A 19,619-nucleotide genomic window follows, 5' to 3' on the forward strand; every position below is an offset into this window, starting at 1 on the left:
GTAGATTGAGATAGAATAATATTAGACACCAAAAGGTACGAAACCGCACATTTATTTCACGAGTGTGGCCATCTGTTATTGTAACTTTGAACAATTTTATAAAATAACGCGCGAGTGTAACGCCATCTACGTTAACGTCGATGAAAACTGTATCTCATCATTTATTGTCTGTGGACAAACCGTAACTAGTGATGTACAACTAGAAACTCGACTAAATGATTAAATCGTTTTTTTTTTTTTTCGTAGTTTTTCCTTGTAAATTTGAAAACAATTAAATATTTGTATGTAAAATAAACGGTACTAATGTATTTAAATGCATATCCGATCAAGATATGAAAGCATTTAGGTTTATTTTTTTAGCCTTGAAAACCGTAATTCAATCTCGTCTAATCCAATTTAGTCTGTGGCACGTATCATAAACAAAAACCACAAACAAAATTTATTAAAACGATTTGTTTTCTCAAAATCGGTTTTTCGATCATTTTTTTATTGATTTCCCAGTGTTTCTAAGTGTATTCTATTAAATAGTTAACACCGTTTTGTGCATCTGTTCAGGTATTGCTCCATTGCTAAAATTGAATTCAGAGAGCACACGTGAAGTAACAAGTTTGTATAAGTACACGCACGCATGCTCTCAGACCGTCCCGGCTGACATTACTTTCTTGAGTAAATGTTTAGAAAAGCTATACGTAACTTTGGTAGTTTAATTTACAATAATTCGTCGTACAATAACTTTGTTAATCGACGGTTTTTCTACGAGTCTAGAAATATGAAGGTGGGAATTCATTTATTATTTTATAAATCTCGTAGGTGCCACTGGCTTGTGGCTAACCTCGTTATAGGTTACTTTATTTCCATTCATAAAATACCGATGTTTAATGAAATTGATAAAATTGTTAATATTGTTGGTTTATTTCTATATGCGCGTGTTAATTCTAGGCATATTATTTCACCTTCCGAGAATTAGTACATGACATAATGCACAGCCACACAGCAAAGTTTCGATGTAAAGATGCACTGCATAGATGCATGTGTATTTTATGATTGTGTTACAAAGTTCGACATCAACCACTGTTACTGTACTAACTAATTTCTTATTTATTTTAGATTGGAACTCATGATGGTGTCTTCCACTGTGACGAAGTCCTGGCATGTTACATGCTCAAACTGCTTCCATTATACAAAGATGCCCTCATCGTCCGTACTCGGGATACATCCAAGCTCGATGATTGTGACATTGTTGTTGATGTCGGTGCTGTCTTTGACCATGCCAAGAAGCGGTACGATCACCACCAGAGAGAATTTAATGAGACCCTGAGCATGCTGAGGCCTGAATTTGGTGATAAGTTCAAAATCAAGTAAGTTTTTTTTTTATTTGTAAAACATCTTGAGGAAACCTCTGGACTATATAGTTTGAAATCACCAACCCGCAAGCGTGGTGATTAATGCTCAATCCTTCTCCGTGTATGAGGAGGCCTGTGCCCAGCAGTGAGACGATAAAAAGGCTGTAACAACTATTTGTAGCAGAAAAGGTACCTATACTATCACCATTTCACCCCTAAATTCAAAAGGACAACAATACATCTACAAATATAATCACAATATGCTGTTATTGTATGTTATCTTAAGTTACATCACAGCCTATTCATTTTATGAAGCATTCATAGTATTGTTTGAAGCTTACTAAAAACAAGATCCCTTTTATTTTTATATGTTAAATTTTACCGTGAAACTGGCCATCATTGCCCGCTTTTTTCCTTATTTTTGAGATTTTGCAAAAATAAAACACCGGAAACGTGTATGAAGTCGACTATAGTAGCAATTACTATTAAAGGCTTTAAATTGCAAAATGTGGTGCTTCTAACTATAACAGAATCTTAGAAATACGCACAACCGTCCAACATTGCTCACCTTCATTTTCTCTAAGGCCGCGAACGCACAGGCAGGTGGCTTGCTTAGCGCCTAGTGTCTAGCGCGTCACCTAGCGAGTAGCCTAGTAAAACGAACGTTCTAAAATGAACGCAACCGGCTGCACTGCGCGCTTAGCGCCTAGCTAGTCGAATAGCCAGGATGAAAGCCGCTAGGCACTAGGCACTAAGCAAGCCACCTGCCTGTGCGTTCGTGGCCTAAAACTTTCAGTTCTAAGGCTTTGGCAATAAGATATGTTTTAGTGAATTATGCAATGTTGCCATTTCTCTTGATCAATATGTCAAACACGCTTATTTTTTTATTTTTCTGAGGTGGGCAATGTTACAATACACACCAGCTACTTTTTCATACAAACTAAAATGGTGGGTTAGGGTTGATACACATTTATGTGATAAATAATTATCTCTTTAAATATAAACTCTTTTATTGTTAATAATCAGTCAATTCTTTTATTATTACTAATCAGTCAAGTACAATAGTTCTATGAAGGTATGAGACTATGAGTATTATGCGCTTTATAACATAAGGGGTTCTAAAACAAAATAAATCTTACAAAGAAATCTCTCAAAAATGGTAAAACAAATGTTACAAAAAAAGAAGCATTGCAACGCATGCCAACCACCTTGTAACGAAAATATATAATATTTACTTTTAACAACATTAATAAAATAGGAACTATAAAAAAATAAATTTGGTTGTTCAAACAAAATGTATTTCTAAAATAAGTTTAGGTACTCTTATGACCGGGGCTGCGGGTTGTTCGAAAGAGATACCGCGGCCCTGGTACATAAAAGGCCTATACATAAAAGAACATAAAAGAACACGACGGTTTTTAGTCAGTAAGAGTCTGACACTCCCTCTCCGCTGCTAACCCACAGCGGAAGGGGTCATTTGATGATTTTTGACGTCGTTAAAAAAAAAAAACAGGTACTCTCATGAGCTAGGTACACAAACAATAGGAACTTAATAAGTAGGTAGGAACTTTCAATAGGGACAGTCAACGACAGAAGTTACTGGGCATAGGGGAATTTTAATTATTTAATATCATAAAAATAGGTAATTAAAATTCCTCTTTTAAATATATATTAATAATAGTCTTTAAAGTATTCCTTACTTTTCAAAGTGTTAACCTACTTCTGTCGCTGACTGTACAAGTTCTATAAGTAGGTAGGTAATTATTATTAATATCTAATCAAAATAAAGGTAATCATCGACAAGTACAAAATCAGTTTCTGCTTCATTAATTGTTAGTAATTCAACAGTCTTGACAATATTCTTACAGTCAATTAATTCAATATCTTCAGATTTTACTTTTATAAATTTAGTGTTGTCATTTTTGCCAACTTTTCTTAAAAAAGATATTTTCACCTTGCCATTTCTTGGCTTTTCCAAAATGATCCCTATGTAATACTCAACTTTTTTAGTAAAAAAGTACCTGACCAAAACATACTCGCCCACTTTGTACTCTACAGTAAGTTCTTCGTATTTTAAACTCGACGTCGACGGCCCTGGTTCTGAACAATGATCCACAGCCGGTGGTTCAATCAAAAACAACTTAGTATCTGTTTTTGTGATAGTCTCCACTTTTCCAGGTCTTTTGTTCTTGCTAACTGCAAATAATTTAGAATCGTCATCTCCTAAAAGAAAACCTGGCTCATCTTGATCGGAAGCAATCTCGCATACAGTCATGGTCACATAATTAAAGACACCCCCCCAACTCGAAATGAAATGAATAGTTATGGTACTGACATGAGATTAAGCACGGTATAAAATGTAATGTTATTATTATTAAAACAAATATTACATTGTGTTCTTCAAATTAAGGACAAAAAATATTTACTTTCTTTAATACTTTAGATATAACGCTCTATGGGAAATGAACACTAACTTTTGTAGCTGATACTTGGCTGGTCAACTAATTAAAGACAGTGTGGCCCAGTTAAGAAAAAAAAACCAAAGATAGAAATAGTTGCCATACTTTTTTTTAGAAGTGAGTAAAATACTTATGAAAACTCGAATTAGGTAATAATTTAGGTTTCTTTCATTAACAATTTTCATTTTAGTCCTATCAATAAGACTAGAACAACAATTTTGGTAAGTAAAATGTTTTAGGCTTTTTAAAATTAAGTTTTGACATGCGGATTTATTCATACCACTTGATCTGTAGTAAGAACATGGTAATAAATTTATTATTAAAGATTCCTTATCAATGGCACTAAAAAGGCAAGGTTTGAGAACAACTGAAAACCGACCCCAAGGAAAACTCGTCCGCAAACAGACTTTAAGGCGGTGCTATAGGCAAATAGTGAACCATTTACATGATTCGGTACTGGTTTTTTTGGGAGTCATCTGATGCTAAAAGGACGACAATTGTGTCTGCAGAACTTTTAGACTACAACCGGGTCGGGAAAAGCTGTAAGGCATAGGTATCGGAAGATGTTACTTTTGGAAAAGCACCGCCTGTCCATACTGTAGTTGGCTATTTCTATCAAATGTGAAAGGTGCAGTGAACAAGTTTTCAAAAATGTATTTTTTTTCTCATTAAACAAAGGGATACGCATAATTCTAAAATAATGCATCGAAATTAGTCGCCTCCAAAACATGAGATGGAACCAAAGTACACTAAGAAAGTTCTCAAACATAGGAGGCGAAAAAGTAATAGTGTGGGGCTTCTCTCCACTACTTGGTGTGGTGATCTTTTAGAAAGAATCTTTTAAAAATAGGCGATTTCAAGTACTATAATATTTTAGAAATAAGCATGTTGTTATATGCTAAGCATAATTTACCGGTCCTTAGCGCTTTCCAAATTAGAAAAGTTCTGAAAAACACTGTAAGAGTAGTAAAAAGGACTCTTTGATCGAGCAACTTATGACGGTTTTGGTTTGGCCCATTGCAAATTTAATAGAAAAAAAACTGGTAATCGGCCAGAAACACAATGACGATAAGTCATACATGAAACATTGATCAATTTTACACAGATTTTTATGAAGCATGGAAGAAAATTCGCGTAGCGACTTAAAACAAAACTGACCGCTTGCACGTTTCGGGATGTCGTGCTGTCATTGAGGTAAAAGGAAATAAACCGAATATTAGTACTCATTAGTATGCTTAGTTATAGTGCAGGGAATGTTGTTATAGAAAAGTACCATCAATAATATTAATAATTTGCATTTCTTCCTCTGAGCAAATGGAGTGTCTTTAATTATATGGCCAGGCCACGTTATGGTTTATACCACTCGAGATTCGGATAAAGCGAAAAAAATCTTGTCGCGGAGGATCACTGAAGATAGTCTTTAGTTTTAATATTTCACAATGCCCTCTTAAATATTTTAAAATAGAAAATAAAGTTCCAATAGCAATCAGAAAAAAGAAACACAGATAAAATGCGGCGGCAATTTAAGATTCCAACAGTGTCTTTAATTAGTTGACCACGACTGTATATCTGAATCACTGTGGATAATCATGTTGACATCACTGTTGCTTGATTCACTGTATTTTCGTATTAACCTCTTCTTTAATCCTTTAATTTTAAGTCCTTTCATTTTATTTTCTTTGGAAACCTTACAATCATTGCTACTTTTTTTTTTCGCTCTCTGCTTTCCTTTAGGTGCCTTTATTTCTTTAATTTTTCCCATTTTTGATAATATTTCGTGATCATTTTGTTTATCTATCGTTTGTCCAGTTCGAGGGAGCATCAAGTTTTATTTATTGTGATCGCTGTCGTAAATAATGTTTTTTAAAGATCTTTTTGTGACCGGTATACAAGATAAAATCTTTGGTTTTTCTATTTTTAATACATTGGTGTCTTCTTTAGATGAATTAGAACTCTTAGGCTTCAAAATAATATTTGTCCGAGCGGATTCACGAATGATGATTGATACCACTTGAAACATTTATTTCACGTGATGTAGGTTCAATCTGTGAATGAAAAGTTCCAGTTTTCTCGTCTAATATGTCCATTTTAACAAAAGATGGTAAAATCTCGTCTTGTTTCATGTGTGTTCATGTCGTAATCTTCATTACTTCCCATCACATCCTCAATTTCATAATTTTCGTCGACGCTGTATCTGTCTGGCAACAATGGTAAGGAGAGGTGATCAGAGAAGTCTAGTTCGTTTTTCAAAATTATTAGAAACCTGGTCGTCTTTGTTGACACTTGCCGTTGAAGGTGTAATGTTCAACATCTCACTTTCAGTGCTTCTAGCAGTGGTACTTCTTGTTAAAACAGTTTTTTTCGGGACGTTTTTGAATGTCTTCATTCTGGTTTTGAAAATCATCAATCGTCACTGATTTCCCGGGTTCCACCACAACTTTCTTATTTCTATTCGATGTCAATGGTTTAGGCTTTCTATTGGTTTTCAGATATTCTAATAAAGTGTTGTCAATGCTATAAGTATCGCCCATTTCTTCGGCACATTCTGGAATCTTTTTTAAAAATTCACGTGGATTATAAGGGTATATCCCAGTGGCTCGAAAGCCACTTTTTATGTTTTTCGCCTCGTTCATTTCAATTGCTTTAATCAATTATATTATTCAAAATGCCACATCAAGTGGCTGGGGCCCGGTGTGTGGAATTAAGAGGGATAAACACAAATGAAATATTGTGATCCTGACACAGCTTAATAACGCCCAAACTTAAGTAACTGGACAAGTTAATCACACATGACCACTTTTCTTCCAGTTAAACTTTCCGCCCATGTTAATACAACAGTTTTAAAATAATCTTCAAATATTGTCGAATCAAACCATCCGGATGACGTTCGGTTATATCTTGCACCACGAGGACCACCTTGAATCCATTCTGAATATAAATTGTCTGCCTTATATACCACATATGGAGATAGGCTAGTACCGTTTGCTACCGCAGAAAACATCAACGAAATGGCGCCTTTTGAAGAATTAAGGACCCGTTCAGGATATTTCACACCCCTGCGAAATATGCACTTAGAATTACCTGGGTCGTCACTTAGATTAGTTTCATCTAGATTTAAAATGTTAGAGGGAGGAACATCTCTTAAAGTTTCTTCCAAATTCTGAAAATATTCTAAAAAATCGTTTGCACTTTTCTGAGCCCGCGCTGTTTTGATATTTTGCGTGCTTCTAACAGAAAGTTCATCTGCATGTCGGTCGAGAAAACTTGTAACCCAGTCCTTGCCAAGTGGTTTTCCATTAAATAAATTTTCACGATTATTTTTCTTTAAATAATCAAAAACAGTCAAACGTAAATCAAGTTTCGTTAGTGGGCAACCATATTCACCAGCTGCAATTCAAAGCTTGAACAATACTCTTTTCCTCTTCCAAAGAAAGCCGAGTAGGAGTTCCAACGTTTTTGTTATGGTACTCTTTCACTTTGTTAAGGATGGTGCGCCTAAGTATACCAAATGTTTATTCTGCTGATCTTGAGGACATCCTATTTTCTTTAACATTTTCTACCGCGAGGTGCAACATCTCTTCTGAATAATTTTTATAGGGACGAGACCCGAGGATTCTCCAATTTCTTCTTTTCACAGGCTTTCCCATACTGCGAACAAACAGACTAAATGTATCGAAGTGTCTAAATATAGTTTTTGTTTGTCAACTTGTCTAGACTGAAATACAGAAATATTATCATTTTTCCGCCCTTATCCCAATTTATATGAGGTCAGCGCAGCATGTCTTCTTCCAAAACTCGGTATCAACTATCATCTTAGTATTTACTCCCTTTCTATTTTAGTCATAAATACATATTATAATCATTTGCACAATCCCTCCATTGGTTATTTGATCTTTTCTTACCTGCTCATATAGCCATCCGCATTTATACTCATGCCTACTTAGAACTTTGGCCGTAACATGTTTCTCAGTCCTCTGTATCAAATGCTCATATATTATGATAACCAATTTCTAATAAATTAGGTACCTAGGTAGGAGTATAAATTTTTTATTTAAAAATACTATAATGGGTGCCAACCCTAACACTGTTTTCGCAGTGGGCAATGTTGTCACTCCTATATTCACGCAAGTTCGGGAATCATTGCCCACCTCATTATCTTGAAGATTTGATGTTCTAATGATCTCAAAATAGCAAAGAAATGAAACATGATACTTATTATTACTCTAATATTGAAATAACTTACCTGAGTGATGTCGTACGCTGTCAATGTGTAAAAACGTAAAACAAGATTTTGGCACCACCTTACACTAGTCCTGCTTCTATCATGTCTCGCCGACGACTGAGTGAACTTAACAACGAAACTAATATTTAGTGTTACCAGAAAAATTTTCAAGTTTACCCTAATGATTAAAAAATGTTGTCAGCTTTATAAATTTATTTAAAATTCATGATTTTCGTTATTTTTCGTGTTCGGGCAAAGATATCCGCTAAGGGCAATGTTGGCCGGTTTCACGGTATTCAAAAAGTTAGTTATGTATAGGGACAGTTGGGGCACAATGGTACGAAAAAAATATATTTATTTTTAGAAAAATCAGTGTTTATTATTTATGTAATTTTTGCTTACAGATATCAACAATATACCTTAACTTAATAATTGCACAGCAAAACGGAGATCAATAATCAAACTTAAACCTATTTATCTTTGATTTTGTGAACACCTTCCTGTGTTCCACTGTTCCCCAGGTCTGGGGTACAATGAAACAGGGTATGGGGCACATTGGAACTCGACCTATATTCATACCAAAACATTAACCAATGGTATCAAATCTTTTTAATATCTTGTCAGGAAACGTGTAGATGCTTTTTTGACGTTTAGTTTTTCCAGATAAGGACGGGTGTGGCAAGACTAGTTCAATATCCTCAGCTGAAACCATTGCCATGTCAGGTTCTAACGGAAAATAGAAACTATTGTCAACTTTTGCACTTCGTCGCAAATAATTTATCTCAAATTCGTTATTCTCATCTATATCAGACAGTATTTGACCAACAAAAAATTTGATTTGCTTCAAATCGGCAAATTTCACCACTATAAAATCGTTAGGTTTTGGTAATTTAAAGCTGGACAGTGGAAGTTCCATATCGTTATCACTAGATTCGCACGAAGTTATATTATCATCTGAATCGAACCTTTTCTCAGGACTAGAAAATAGTGTCTTTGTTACTTTTTCAGTTTTCAGTCTTTTTACAGTCTTCGCCATTTTTGTTCTCTTTATTTTTCTTTGTTCTCTTTCCCGTGCCCGTTCTTCTATTTCATGTTTCACAGGAGTGTCAGTTAATATCATACTTTTTCCTTTCTTTCTCTTATTGGTTTTTCTAGGCCCTGCTCTAGGGAAGTCTCTACATTCTAAGGGGCTTTTTATCTGATTTTCAAATTCTTGGATAGTAGCTCTTGAAGTAGAAGGTTGCTGGTCATCAATAGGAGGTGTAGTATCCTTTGGTTGCTCTGGTTGTTGCTCCTCACCAGTCAAAAGTCTATTTGTCACTTCGCTTGTTAAAAATTCATCTTCAGCAAAGACGTCTCGGTCGAATGGAAAAATCCCGGCCTTTTTAAATCCAGATTTGATATTGCATGGCGTCATCGATTTTTCAAATGCCTGTCCTACAAGCTCGGCTACATTGTAAATTGTTAAAGTCTGCCCTGGGTGCCGAACCATCCATGAATCTGCCGCAGCATTATAATAGGTTTGGAATGGCCCAAACACGGATACGTCGAGAGCTTGAAGTTTGTGACTTGTATGTGGAGGTATAGTAAGAAGTATTACCCCATTGTCTTTGGCAATATTTAAAACCATCGGAGATAAATGACTCTCATGATTGTCCATGATTACAAGAGTTGGATTGTTTTTCGTAGATGAAGTCATTTTCACAAAATGCCTCATAACATCCACAAACAATTCGCTGGTCATCCATCCAGTGGGTTGAGCAAGACCTAAAGTGCCTGAGGGTGCTCCTGTCAACATATGACTTTTAAAATTCTTTCGCGGGAATACCATTACTGGCGGCAAAGCAGTTCCAGTGGCGGAAACTATGCAACAAGTAGTCACTAAAGTTCCTCGCTCTGCGCTGGTGACTTTATTTAGCTGTCTAGATGTTTTTGAAGCAAAAACTCTTTTTGGTTTCTGAACTGTGGTTGTTCCAGTTTCATCTAAACTAAACACACGGGTACCATCTCCAAAACTTGGATTCCTTTGTAAAATAGTAAAGAGGTTATCAAAAAATGTTTTTACATTGTGCCTATTAAAGGAAGTAGCCCTGGACAAGCTGCAAGCTTCAGGTTTACGAAGACTTATATCGGGGTGACGTTGTCTAAAGCCGTAAAGCCAGTCACTACCAGCCATTTGTCGTTCATTCCAAGCTTGAGGAATTTTAAGATTGTGATGCTTCGCCATTTCATAAGCTAAACGTCTCGTTTCTAAAGTGTCGAGACCGTAGCACATTTTGGAACAAATCACCAAATATTCTTCCAATGATTTTTCAAGGTCAGTTAAAAATACTTTATTTACTGCATAGTTAGGAGTCATACGAATTTCTACTCCATTGTTGTCGCACCGCCATATTTCACTACGTCCTCGTATGACGCAGGACGCGCCATTGGTCGTAGCGGTAGCGCGCGAATTAGTTTGAAATTCAAATTTTTTTCGTTATTGTTCCATAGTGCCCCGTGTTCCACTGTTCCCCAACTGTCCCTATATTGTGTAGTCTAGGAAACACAATTTTTGTTACTTTTAGAACTATTTACTGACTTGATTATTAGTACTGAAACAAACTGAAAAATTATTTATAATTAGGTAACTATAATTAGGATTTGAAGCAAAAAATTGGCTCTGATCTCACCATAAATCCCCAGAAACATAATAACTTTTGGATTATTTACAAATTGTTAATGCATTTATTTCCTTCTGTAGATTGAGTTCTGCAGGCTTAGTGTACACTTACTATGGAGAAGATGTCATAAAGCAACTGATGCCGAGCAATACTTCATTGAACCCATCTGATTTGACTGTAATCTATAAAAAAGTATATCAGAATTTCATTGAAGAAATCGATGCTATAGACAATGGTGTACCGATAGCCTCAGAGGAACCGAGGTACAAAATACGCACGAATCTAAGCAGTAGAGTGGCACGCTTGAACCCAGAGTGGAACTCCAAACAAGATATAAACATAGATGAAGTTTTTAAAAAAGCAATGGCTTTAGTAAGTGAAGAATTTCTATACACAGTCAACTACTTTATAACTGTATGGTTGCCAGCTAGAGAATATGTCAGGGCATCATTAGACAGCAGATTTGAAGTTCACAAATCTGGGGAGATTGTCGAATTCAAGGAGAGATTTCCTTGGAAAGAACACTTGTTTGATTTGGAGGAAGAAATGAATATTGGGCATGAAATCAAGTATGTTATATTCAATGACAAGCCAAACTCTTGGAGAGTTCAAGCTGTACCTGTGAACCCTACAAGCTTTGTTACCAGGTGAGTATTTAAATGAATACATTTGGTAGTCGACAACCTTATAAACGTCGCCGGAAGACGCTAGATGCAGGTTGCCTCCAACAGGTATCTGTGGAGATCTAAGGGGAAGGCCTATGTTCAGCAGTGGATGCCCTATGGCTGAGATGATGATGATGATGATTTGGTAGTATTCACCTATACTAGTCTTATAAAGCTAGAGTTTGTTTGTTTGCTTGTATGCTCTTCTATCTCAGGAATACTGGTCCGATTTGAAAAATTATTTCATGATTGATAGTACACTGTTTAAAAAGGATATAAGGTACACAATCTAGGCGAGTTATTCAATGTAAATCAGAACTAAATATTTATATTGCTGACATACTTACCATGGGTGTCTGAGTACTGCCTATCTGTAATCACATCGCTTAATATAATAATTATAACGGTTGAGCAGATTTGAAATGTTACTAATATTCCTAATATTATATGTCATGGATATCCACAAAGTAATGCCTGATTTCACGATTTATCTGAATGGATTTAGATGCAACTTGCTAATAGTATTGCTTATACAAATTAATATATAGGCCATTTTTATCCAGATGTGGTAAAAGTTGCTCCCCAAGGAAATCCAGTCCTGCACTGGGATAAAAAAATACCTATTATATCTCCCAAGTTACTACCTTATCTCCATGCTAAATAATATCTCCATTGGCTCAGAAGCTTAACACATTACCCTGTGTAGGACATAGTTCCTTCGAAAAACCTAGCTTAAAATTTCAGTATGGATTGCTAATAAAAAAAGTTCTTAAGAGTACCGTTTTTTGCAGGAAACCTCTACACAAAAGTTGGTGGGGTGTGAGGGATGACATTCTGAGTGAAGTCGCAGCTATAGAAGGTTGTATATTCTGCCACAGTACCGGATTCATTGGCGGTAACACATCGCGAGATGGAGCTTTAAAAATGGCCATCTCAAGTCTAGAAGCGGAGGCATAAACATGTATTTGTATACAATAAATTTACTCACGAATATTCTTGTTAGTACTTACTTTGGAAAATTGGTGGGGTGTGAGGGATGACATTCTGAGTGAAGTCGCAGCTATAGAAGGTTGTATATTCTGCCACAGTACCGGATTCATTGGTGGTAACACGTCGCGAGATGGAGCTTTAAAAATCATCCAACCATCCAGCCATCTCAAGTCTAGAAGCGGAGGCATAAACATGTATTTGTATACAATAAATTTACTCACGAATATTCTTGTTAGTACTTACTTTGGTGAACAACTCCATTTTTAAGCCTTTATATTTTACTAGCCTACTTTTTATACTACTATACTACTACTTTTATTTTACATCCCGGCTCTATTTATTTATTTATAAGGTACTTCAACGACTTATATACTGTACAATCAAACGTAAGTTGTTACACATGCATCGCATTATGGTGAATAAATCACTTAAAGAAGTACACAACACATACATTAAATATACCTACTCAAATGCGTTGTTTATGTCAATTGGTACATGGTAGGATTGTTGCAAAGGTTTACACGCCTGTAATGTGGTTCTAAAGAGTTAAAAAAATCAAAGTGTTAATTCAGTAAATCGCTCTGGTATTTTCTGCTGTATATCCGTCGAAGAAACAGTAAAAGTTTTGTGTTTTTATTTCTAGCTTGTTGTCAAATATGTAATTCAATTCTACGTTGTGATGCTACAAGATTTTGGTGCTCGATTCGATAACTCTTCAATAAAAAAAGCAAGATTAAAAATAAGATTGAAAAGAAGTGATTAGTCGTAGTGTTACTTTCTCAGTCGAAACTATTCCAACTTGGATCCAAACAGTCATTGGTTCAAAATTGTGTTTTGTTATCAAAATCAAAAAAAGTGCCATTATTTTCTGGCTACATTGGCCCATGGTTATATATCTTAAAGTCTTACATACATATTTATTATATTAAAAAAAAATTAAGTATATAAAACTTAAATTATTATGTTATATATATCATTAGTCGTTGTTGGGTGCTTGTTTGTCAATTGTTAAAAGATCTTGTCTTGGTGATAATTATTTACTCGGGTTTGGTCGGGTCATGCTCCTCCGTATTGCAAATTATTTCCTTAAAAAACTGTCGAACTTATATTTGTAAAATTTTACCGCTTTTTAAGATCTCTTCTGGATATAAAAGGACTTCATTTTTAGCTTTTACTATTTATCTATAAATTGACTGGTTGGCCATTGTATCGAATGCAACATCATGTCCGTTTTGTCAATTGTCACTTTTTTTGTCATCTATCTATCTATCTATATACAAGCTGTTGATTTGCATCCGTGCCATATTCAAGGACGTAATTATGCTAATGATTCTCGACCCAAATCAATAAAAAAATTGGTACGTAATTTTTTTTCTTTAATTTTTTTTCGGAATTCCGTAAATGTCATCTAGCCTTATTTAAACTTGTCGCGTATGTTACTGGCGTTAAAACCGTGCTGCACCCCCACACAAACGCAAACACAAAGCATACGCAACGATCACTCATAAATTTCATTCATAAAATTGGATTACTTCGAAAATACCACGACATTACAATGACAAAAAAAGCAGTGCATATTAGTTATTTCCCATCTACTGTAATTCCAATCGATTATTTACGTATTGTATGTCCTCCTCCTGAACTATGGCACAAATGCAAATCAACACCTTGTATAAATAAAAATGAATTGTTGTTCGTTAGTCTGATTAAAACTCGAGAACGGCTGGGCCGATTGAGCTGATTTTGGTTTTAAAATGTTTGTCGTAGTCCAGGGAAGGTCTAAACGGTGGGCAAATAAGGAAAAGGCGGTACGAAGTTCGCCGGGTCAGCTAGTAATCAATAATTTCTGGGTTCTTTGTCGCCAATCTTGTTCTCTTCATTGTTTATTCTTAGGGAAAAAAGCTGTATTCTGAAGCGTTGAAAGCATATGGACTTCTCTTTTTTGTCTTTGTATTGATAACAGCAATCAGGGGTTTGTTATATTTTTCGTCCATTTCCCCTTCAGAGGTTTGAATTCTGCAATATTAAGGCAAAAGTACGTAATTCCGGAGTACTAGGGCGTTCTTGTCTTTCCTAGCAATTTCTAGTAAAGCAGGCAAAATCTGCGAATTGAAGTTAGTTTAGTCGTAAGAAGAGGTTTTCAAAAAAGAGATTGTTGTGTAACACTACTGTATTTAAGTATTGAACTATATTATAACTATATTATTTTAAGTATTTAAACTATTTTTATAAAAGTAATTGTAATTTTTCTGGACCTAGTAAATGTCCGTTATTTTATTTATTTATTTTGGTTCACCAACGATTATTTAAACTGATACGACTAAGATAACATGTAATTTAACTAAATAATAGTGTAAAAATCACTTATAGGTAGTCAAATATGAACGCACTATGATATTTAAAAAAATATATTTATTTGATTAAATACATGATCTTATGAGGACAGCAAGTACGACAAGAACACTTAATACTACGTTACATGAACTTAAATACTAATATGGCATGTGCGTGTGTGCCGTGGATACAATACGCACACATACGCAGAATTAGGGATAATTTTAGGTAGCAGATACACGCGGAAGCTTCCCAAGGCCAGGCGAAGCTTAGTGACAGACGATATGAAGTGCTTCCGCATGCCATGGCATCAGGCCATCACAGTTCTTGGTAAGGGCGTGTAACTAGCTCAAGGATAGATGATATGAAGTGTTCGTGGAAGCTATGGGTGGTGTCACGCCACCTTTGTTAATCATAACAGTTCTGGGTAAGGGTTGAGTGTGCGTAACTCCTCCCTCCGTAGGTGCAAAATCATCATCTGGATTATGAGTATGAGGGTTATGATTTTGATTGAGTTTTTGGAGAATCGTGTGTCTGTCACGATACAAAATGATACTTAATCCTAAAAATAAAATAAAGTAAAGTACAATGGTGCCTATGCTAACACTGTGCACATTCACTAATTGACTTTCACTGGTATGTATCACTGCACTGTTATCCTGTAATGTGTGAGACAGGAACTGTAGACTTTCTAAGTCGATATTATCTAAATTGATAACCTTTCGCAGTTTGACACCTTCTGGTGCTATGATGCTAGGCAGGTGTTTCGTAGGTGTGCTCCGAAAGCTGGCTTCGGTGGATTGAAGACGACGTTGCCTTAATGTGACTTTACCTAGCTTAACTTCGCAGGCGTTGTCTAGGGTAATTATATAGGTACCCAAGATGTCGTGTTGGCTCGTCTCGCTGTCACAATACTCCGTCAGAAAGGTAGGAAAACCTGCGTAAATAAGCCAAGAGTTTGGCTGGATGTTCTTTATCCTTATATCTGATGCGTTGACTGTTAATGGGCGGCAGGACGTTATCCTGGTGGCGAAAGTCATCAAATCCTTGATGCAGCTGGTCTCATCCTCGAAGGAGATGTCGTTGTCATAACAAAGGAACTTTCCTTCGTCAATCTCTCTGCAAGGCTGGGAGAGTGAAACCATTTTCAACCCTTTCGCTAGGACATGGGAATGTTTGGGGGTGATTAGGAAGGATAGGTTAAGATTAGTATGGTACATCGGAAATGGGTGTAAGGTATAATAATTATAAATGTCTATTTGGACTGTTGGTACTGACATTATAAAAGTTAATTGTTTACCCTTTACATAGGCCTTAATATCTATGCAATGTTCTAATTTAATTAAATTTTCTATAGTAACAGGAAAAGCTAATTTATCTGTTTTCTCTATGTTTTTGAGTATTTTAAACAATTCATCGGTATCTAATAAAGTCTGATGTAATACATTAACTCTACTAAACGAAACTACTGTATCCACTTCATCCAAGCGGGTTAATAATATTTGAAAGTTGTGAACTAATAAGTGGAAGGTATGTAAAATAAGGCTCTTGGTCCTTTGAAACTGTGTCTTATTTAAAATTTCTTCTATTTCCTTAATGGTTTTCTCTAAAATTATAAAGTTATTTCTAGTTGCGTTGGTGACGTTTACAAAGGCGTCTACCATTTCGGTAATTACAGTTATTTTATTTGACATTGTATTTTGTTTTGATTGGATGTCAGTTATTAAATGGTCATATCTAATTGCGTCATTGTTATCCATGTTTCCAGTAATAGCTTTGATAATGGACCCAACAGGATTGAGAAGTCCTCGTTTGATTCTTATGTTCGGAATAAGTTGACTATATCTTTGTACAGTTATGTTCATAATATATTGGGTTTGCAACTCAGCATCAACAAGGCTTCCATCTAAAATGTATGTTTTAATCTTATCTTTCATATAATTAACTATCTCTGAATATTTTTGTATATTATAATCTAAGTTTCTATTAATCAAATCTAAGTCTAATATTTTAACTATTTGCCAGTTATAGAGGCTAAGAGAGGCTTGTCCTTCCCGCATAGGGAGAACTCCAGGATTGTCGTCAATCCTTTGCAGTTGAAGGGCCAGGCTTAGAGCTGCCTGCGCCGCCATCACCAGGACGAACCTGTGAAGGACGTTTGATATCTTTAACAGGAACTTTCTTCTGAATTTTGTTTTTATTAGTCTCTATCATTACGGTGTTCTTGTTTAGTTCCTGTTTAATTTTCACCTTTTCATATCTAGGCTTATCTTTACTACGTCTAGTGTTCACACCTTTGACGTAAACACTATCGCCGGGTTTAATGTCGAAGTGTTTTTCTCCACCTCGTTTTTCTTTTATTTTCTGTTTGTTTTCCAACATTTTGTTGGTTAGGGCGTTATAAAGGTATTTAGTGCGTTTTGCGTGATCGCTAACTAATTGTTGGGTGTAATTCCTATGGAAATCAATTGCAAATGGACTTGAAGCGTCTGTATGTCCGAAGACTATTTCGAAAGGTGTTAGACCAGTTGTTGAGTGTATAGACTGGTTATATGACATTATAGCATATGTCATAACAGTTGCTGCGTCTGTGATCTTCCTTTCGTACTTGGCTAGTCGGTAAATTTCTATTATAGTTGAATGAAATCGTTCAATTAGTCCCATTGAATTTGGATTATGCGGTGTACTAATGTGCAAGTCTATTTTATAGAATGTTAACATTTCTTTTAACAAGTTATTGTTAAATTCTGTTCCTGGGTCGGCGCTAATGCGTATTGGTATTCCGTACAAGGAAAAGTATTTTAGTAAGGCTCTAACTACTTCCGGTGTTGATCGATTAGGTATCGGAAATGCTTGACCTAATTTACTGAATGCATCTATTATGGTAAGGAAATAAGTTCCTTCAATGGAAAATATATCCATGAAAAGTTCTTGGAAAGGTCTGTTTTGCGTTTGAGTTAATTGTAATTCGGGTTTAAGTGGTTTTCTATCATACTTCATTCGTTTACAAGTGTCGCATGAATTAATTATACTGGTCACTGTCTGTTCTAAGTTACTCCAGTAGTAAGTGCGTTTAAGGTGAGCTGTTGTTTCTTTAATTCCGCGATGACAGTTTTTTCCTATGTGGTATTTAAGTACTATTTCACGCTGTTCGTTTTCGTCTTCTATATAAACTACGCGATTAGTACATTCGTACATTTTAATTGTGTCCTTTTTAAATAATGTTGTAATTATGTTAGAGAATTGTTCTCTATGGCGTTTGTCTTCAAAATAAATGAAGTATTTAATATTGGGTCTAATATATTCTTTCAGATATCCTTTAATTATATCCAGGTTGTCTAATGGCAGGTGTACTTCGAAAACCTTTTGTTTAGGTCTAGAAAGGTCTTTTACACTGAGGTCTTGTTTAAACCATTTGTATATGAGTATTTGGTTTGGTTTAGTGTCTATGGCTTCATTTAATATGGGAATACCTGATGTATCAGTATTCTCTTCAGAATGAATTGTCTCTATAATAGATCGGTCAGCTCCTTCGGATGCTGTAAGGGTTTCACTATCGGTTGACCTATATAATAGAATATGGTGATCTTGGTCTAGGTGTCCTATCTAGATTATCTTCCTCGGCTGAAACGTTTATAGACTTTGAGCTTGCTTGTTTACCGATGTTGACCGCCATAGAGGTGTCATCTAATGCATTTAATTTGATCCTGGATAATGCATCTGCATTACAATTTTGTTTACCAGGTTTGTATTTAATTTCGTAATCATATTCGGCTAATCTAAGTCTCCATCTAGTTAACCTACTTCCGGGTTCTTTAATAGAGTTAAGCCATACTAAGGGTCTATGATCGCTTAGAATGGTAAACTTCTTTCCATATAAATAAGGTCTGAAATGTTTACATGCCCATACTACAGCCAATAGTTCTTTTTCGATGGCACTATAACGAGTTTCAGCGTCGTTAAGTGTGCGACTAGCGAATGCTATAGGTTTGTCGCTACCTGCAGGTCCTTGTGATAAGACCGCGCCTAATGCAAAGTTAGATGCGTCCGTTGTTAATAAGAAGGGTTTTTCAAAGTCCGGGTACTGCAGTAAGGGTGCATTTGTTAAAAGTTCTTTGCATTTTTCGAATGCGTCTACGAATTCCTTAGTAATTGTTACTTTGTTCTTTTTCTTTAAACAGTTTGTTAAAGGTTGTGTAATTTTGGAAAAATCCTTTATGAACTTCCGGTAATAACCTACTAGTCCTAGGAAACTTTTTATTTCCGTTGGTGTTTTTGGTAAAGGAAATTGTAATACTGCTTTTATTTTATCGTCATTTGGCTTAAGACCGTCTTTAGTGATAGTGTGACCTAAGTACAGAACTTCCTTTTTGAGGAACTCGCACATATCTAATGTTACTTTGAGGTTAGTCTGTCTAAGCCTATCGAATATTTTCCTAAGTTTTACTATGTGTTCCTGTAAGCTAGTAGAATAGATTATTATATCATCTAAATAAACTAAACAGTGTATTCCTTGGAGTCCTCGGAGCACATTATCCATGGCTCTCTGGAATGTTGCGGGTGCCGTCTTTTAACCAAAAGGCATCCTTTTAAATTCAAAATGTCCTGCTTGGGTTGTAAAGGCTGTTTTAGGTTGATCATCTTTATTTACTTCAATCTGATGATATCCACTGGCTAAATCAATTGTTGTAAAGTAACAGGCCTTACCTAGTCTATCAAATAGGTCTGTTATATTAGGTAGTGGGTATTTATCGTCTATGGTAATTTCATTAAGTCTCCTATAGTCGATAACCATACGGTACTTTTCACCGCTAGCGTCTAATTTTTTTGGTACTAAGTGTACTGGTGCACTCCACGGGGAATGTGATTCGGTAATTACTTTGTTTTCTAATAATTTATCTACTTGTTTTTGAATTTCCAAGTTTTGACTCATCGGTTGCCTA

At 35.5% G+C, this 19,619-nt stretch overlaps 1 protein-coding gene across 3 annotated transcripts; it reads left to right on the forward strand.

Annotated features, from left to right (window-relative positions):
• Nucleotides 1–413: 413 nt before the first annotated feature.
• Nucleotides 414–13,060, forward strand: LOC124640823 (MYG1 exonuclease). 3 transcript variants are annotated; one of them, XM_047178758.1, is made up of 5 exons: nucleotides 414–775; nucleotides 1,108–1,358; nucleotides 10,768–11,334; nucleotides 12,144–12,160; nucleotides 12,371–13,060. In XM_047178758.1, the coding sequence occupies exons 1-5, from the start codon at nucleotides 671–673 to the stop codon at nucleotides 12,607–12,609; spliced, it is 1,179 nt and encodes a 392-aa protein (XP_047034714.1). In that variant the 5' UTR covers nucleotides 414–670; the 3' UTR covers nucleotides 12,610–13,060. The 3 variants fall into 3 exon arrangements, with proteins under 3 accessions (XP_047034714.1, XP_047034716.1, XP_047034715.1); XM_047178760.1 differs by lacking the exon at nucleotides 12,371–13,060 and having other exon boundaries at nucleotides 420–555; nucleotides 12,144–12,345; XM_047178759.1 differs by lacking the exon at nucleotides 12,371–13,060 and having other exon boundaries at nucleotides 422–775; nucleotides 12,144–12,345.
• The last annotated feature ends 6,559 nt before the right edge of the window (nucleotides 13,061–19,619 follow it).

The sequence above is a fragment of the Helicoverpa zea genome, chromosome 21, assembly GCF_022581195.2.
Source record: "Helicoverpa zea isolate HzStark_Cry1AcR chromosome 21, ilHelZeax1.1, whole genome shotgun sequence".
NCBI classification, from domain to species: Eukaryota; Metazoa; Arthropoda; class Insecta; order Lepidoptera; family Noctuidae; genus Helicoverpa; species Helicoverpa zea.

Coding starts and splice junctions, on each gene's coding strand:
- LOC124640823 (XM_047178758.1), top strand. CDS start 671: ATGTTTAGAAAAGCTATACGTAACTTTGGTAGTTTAATTTACAATAAT. Junction 776..1,107: donor ACGAGTCTAGAAATATGAAG/GTGGGAATTCAT, acceptor TATTTATTTTAG/ATTGGAACTCATGATGGTGT. Junction 1,359..10,767: donor GGTGATAAGTTCAAAATCAA/GTAAGTTTTTTT, acceptor TTCCTTCTGTAG/ATTGAGTTCTGCAGGCTTAG.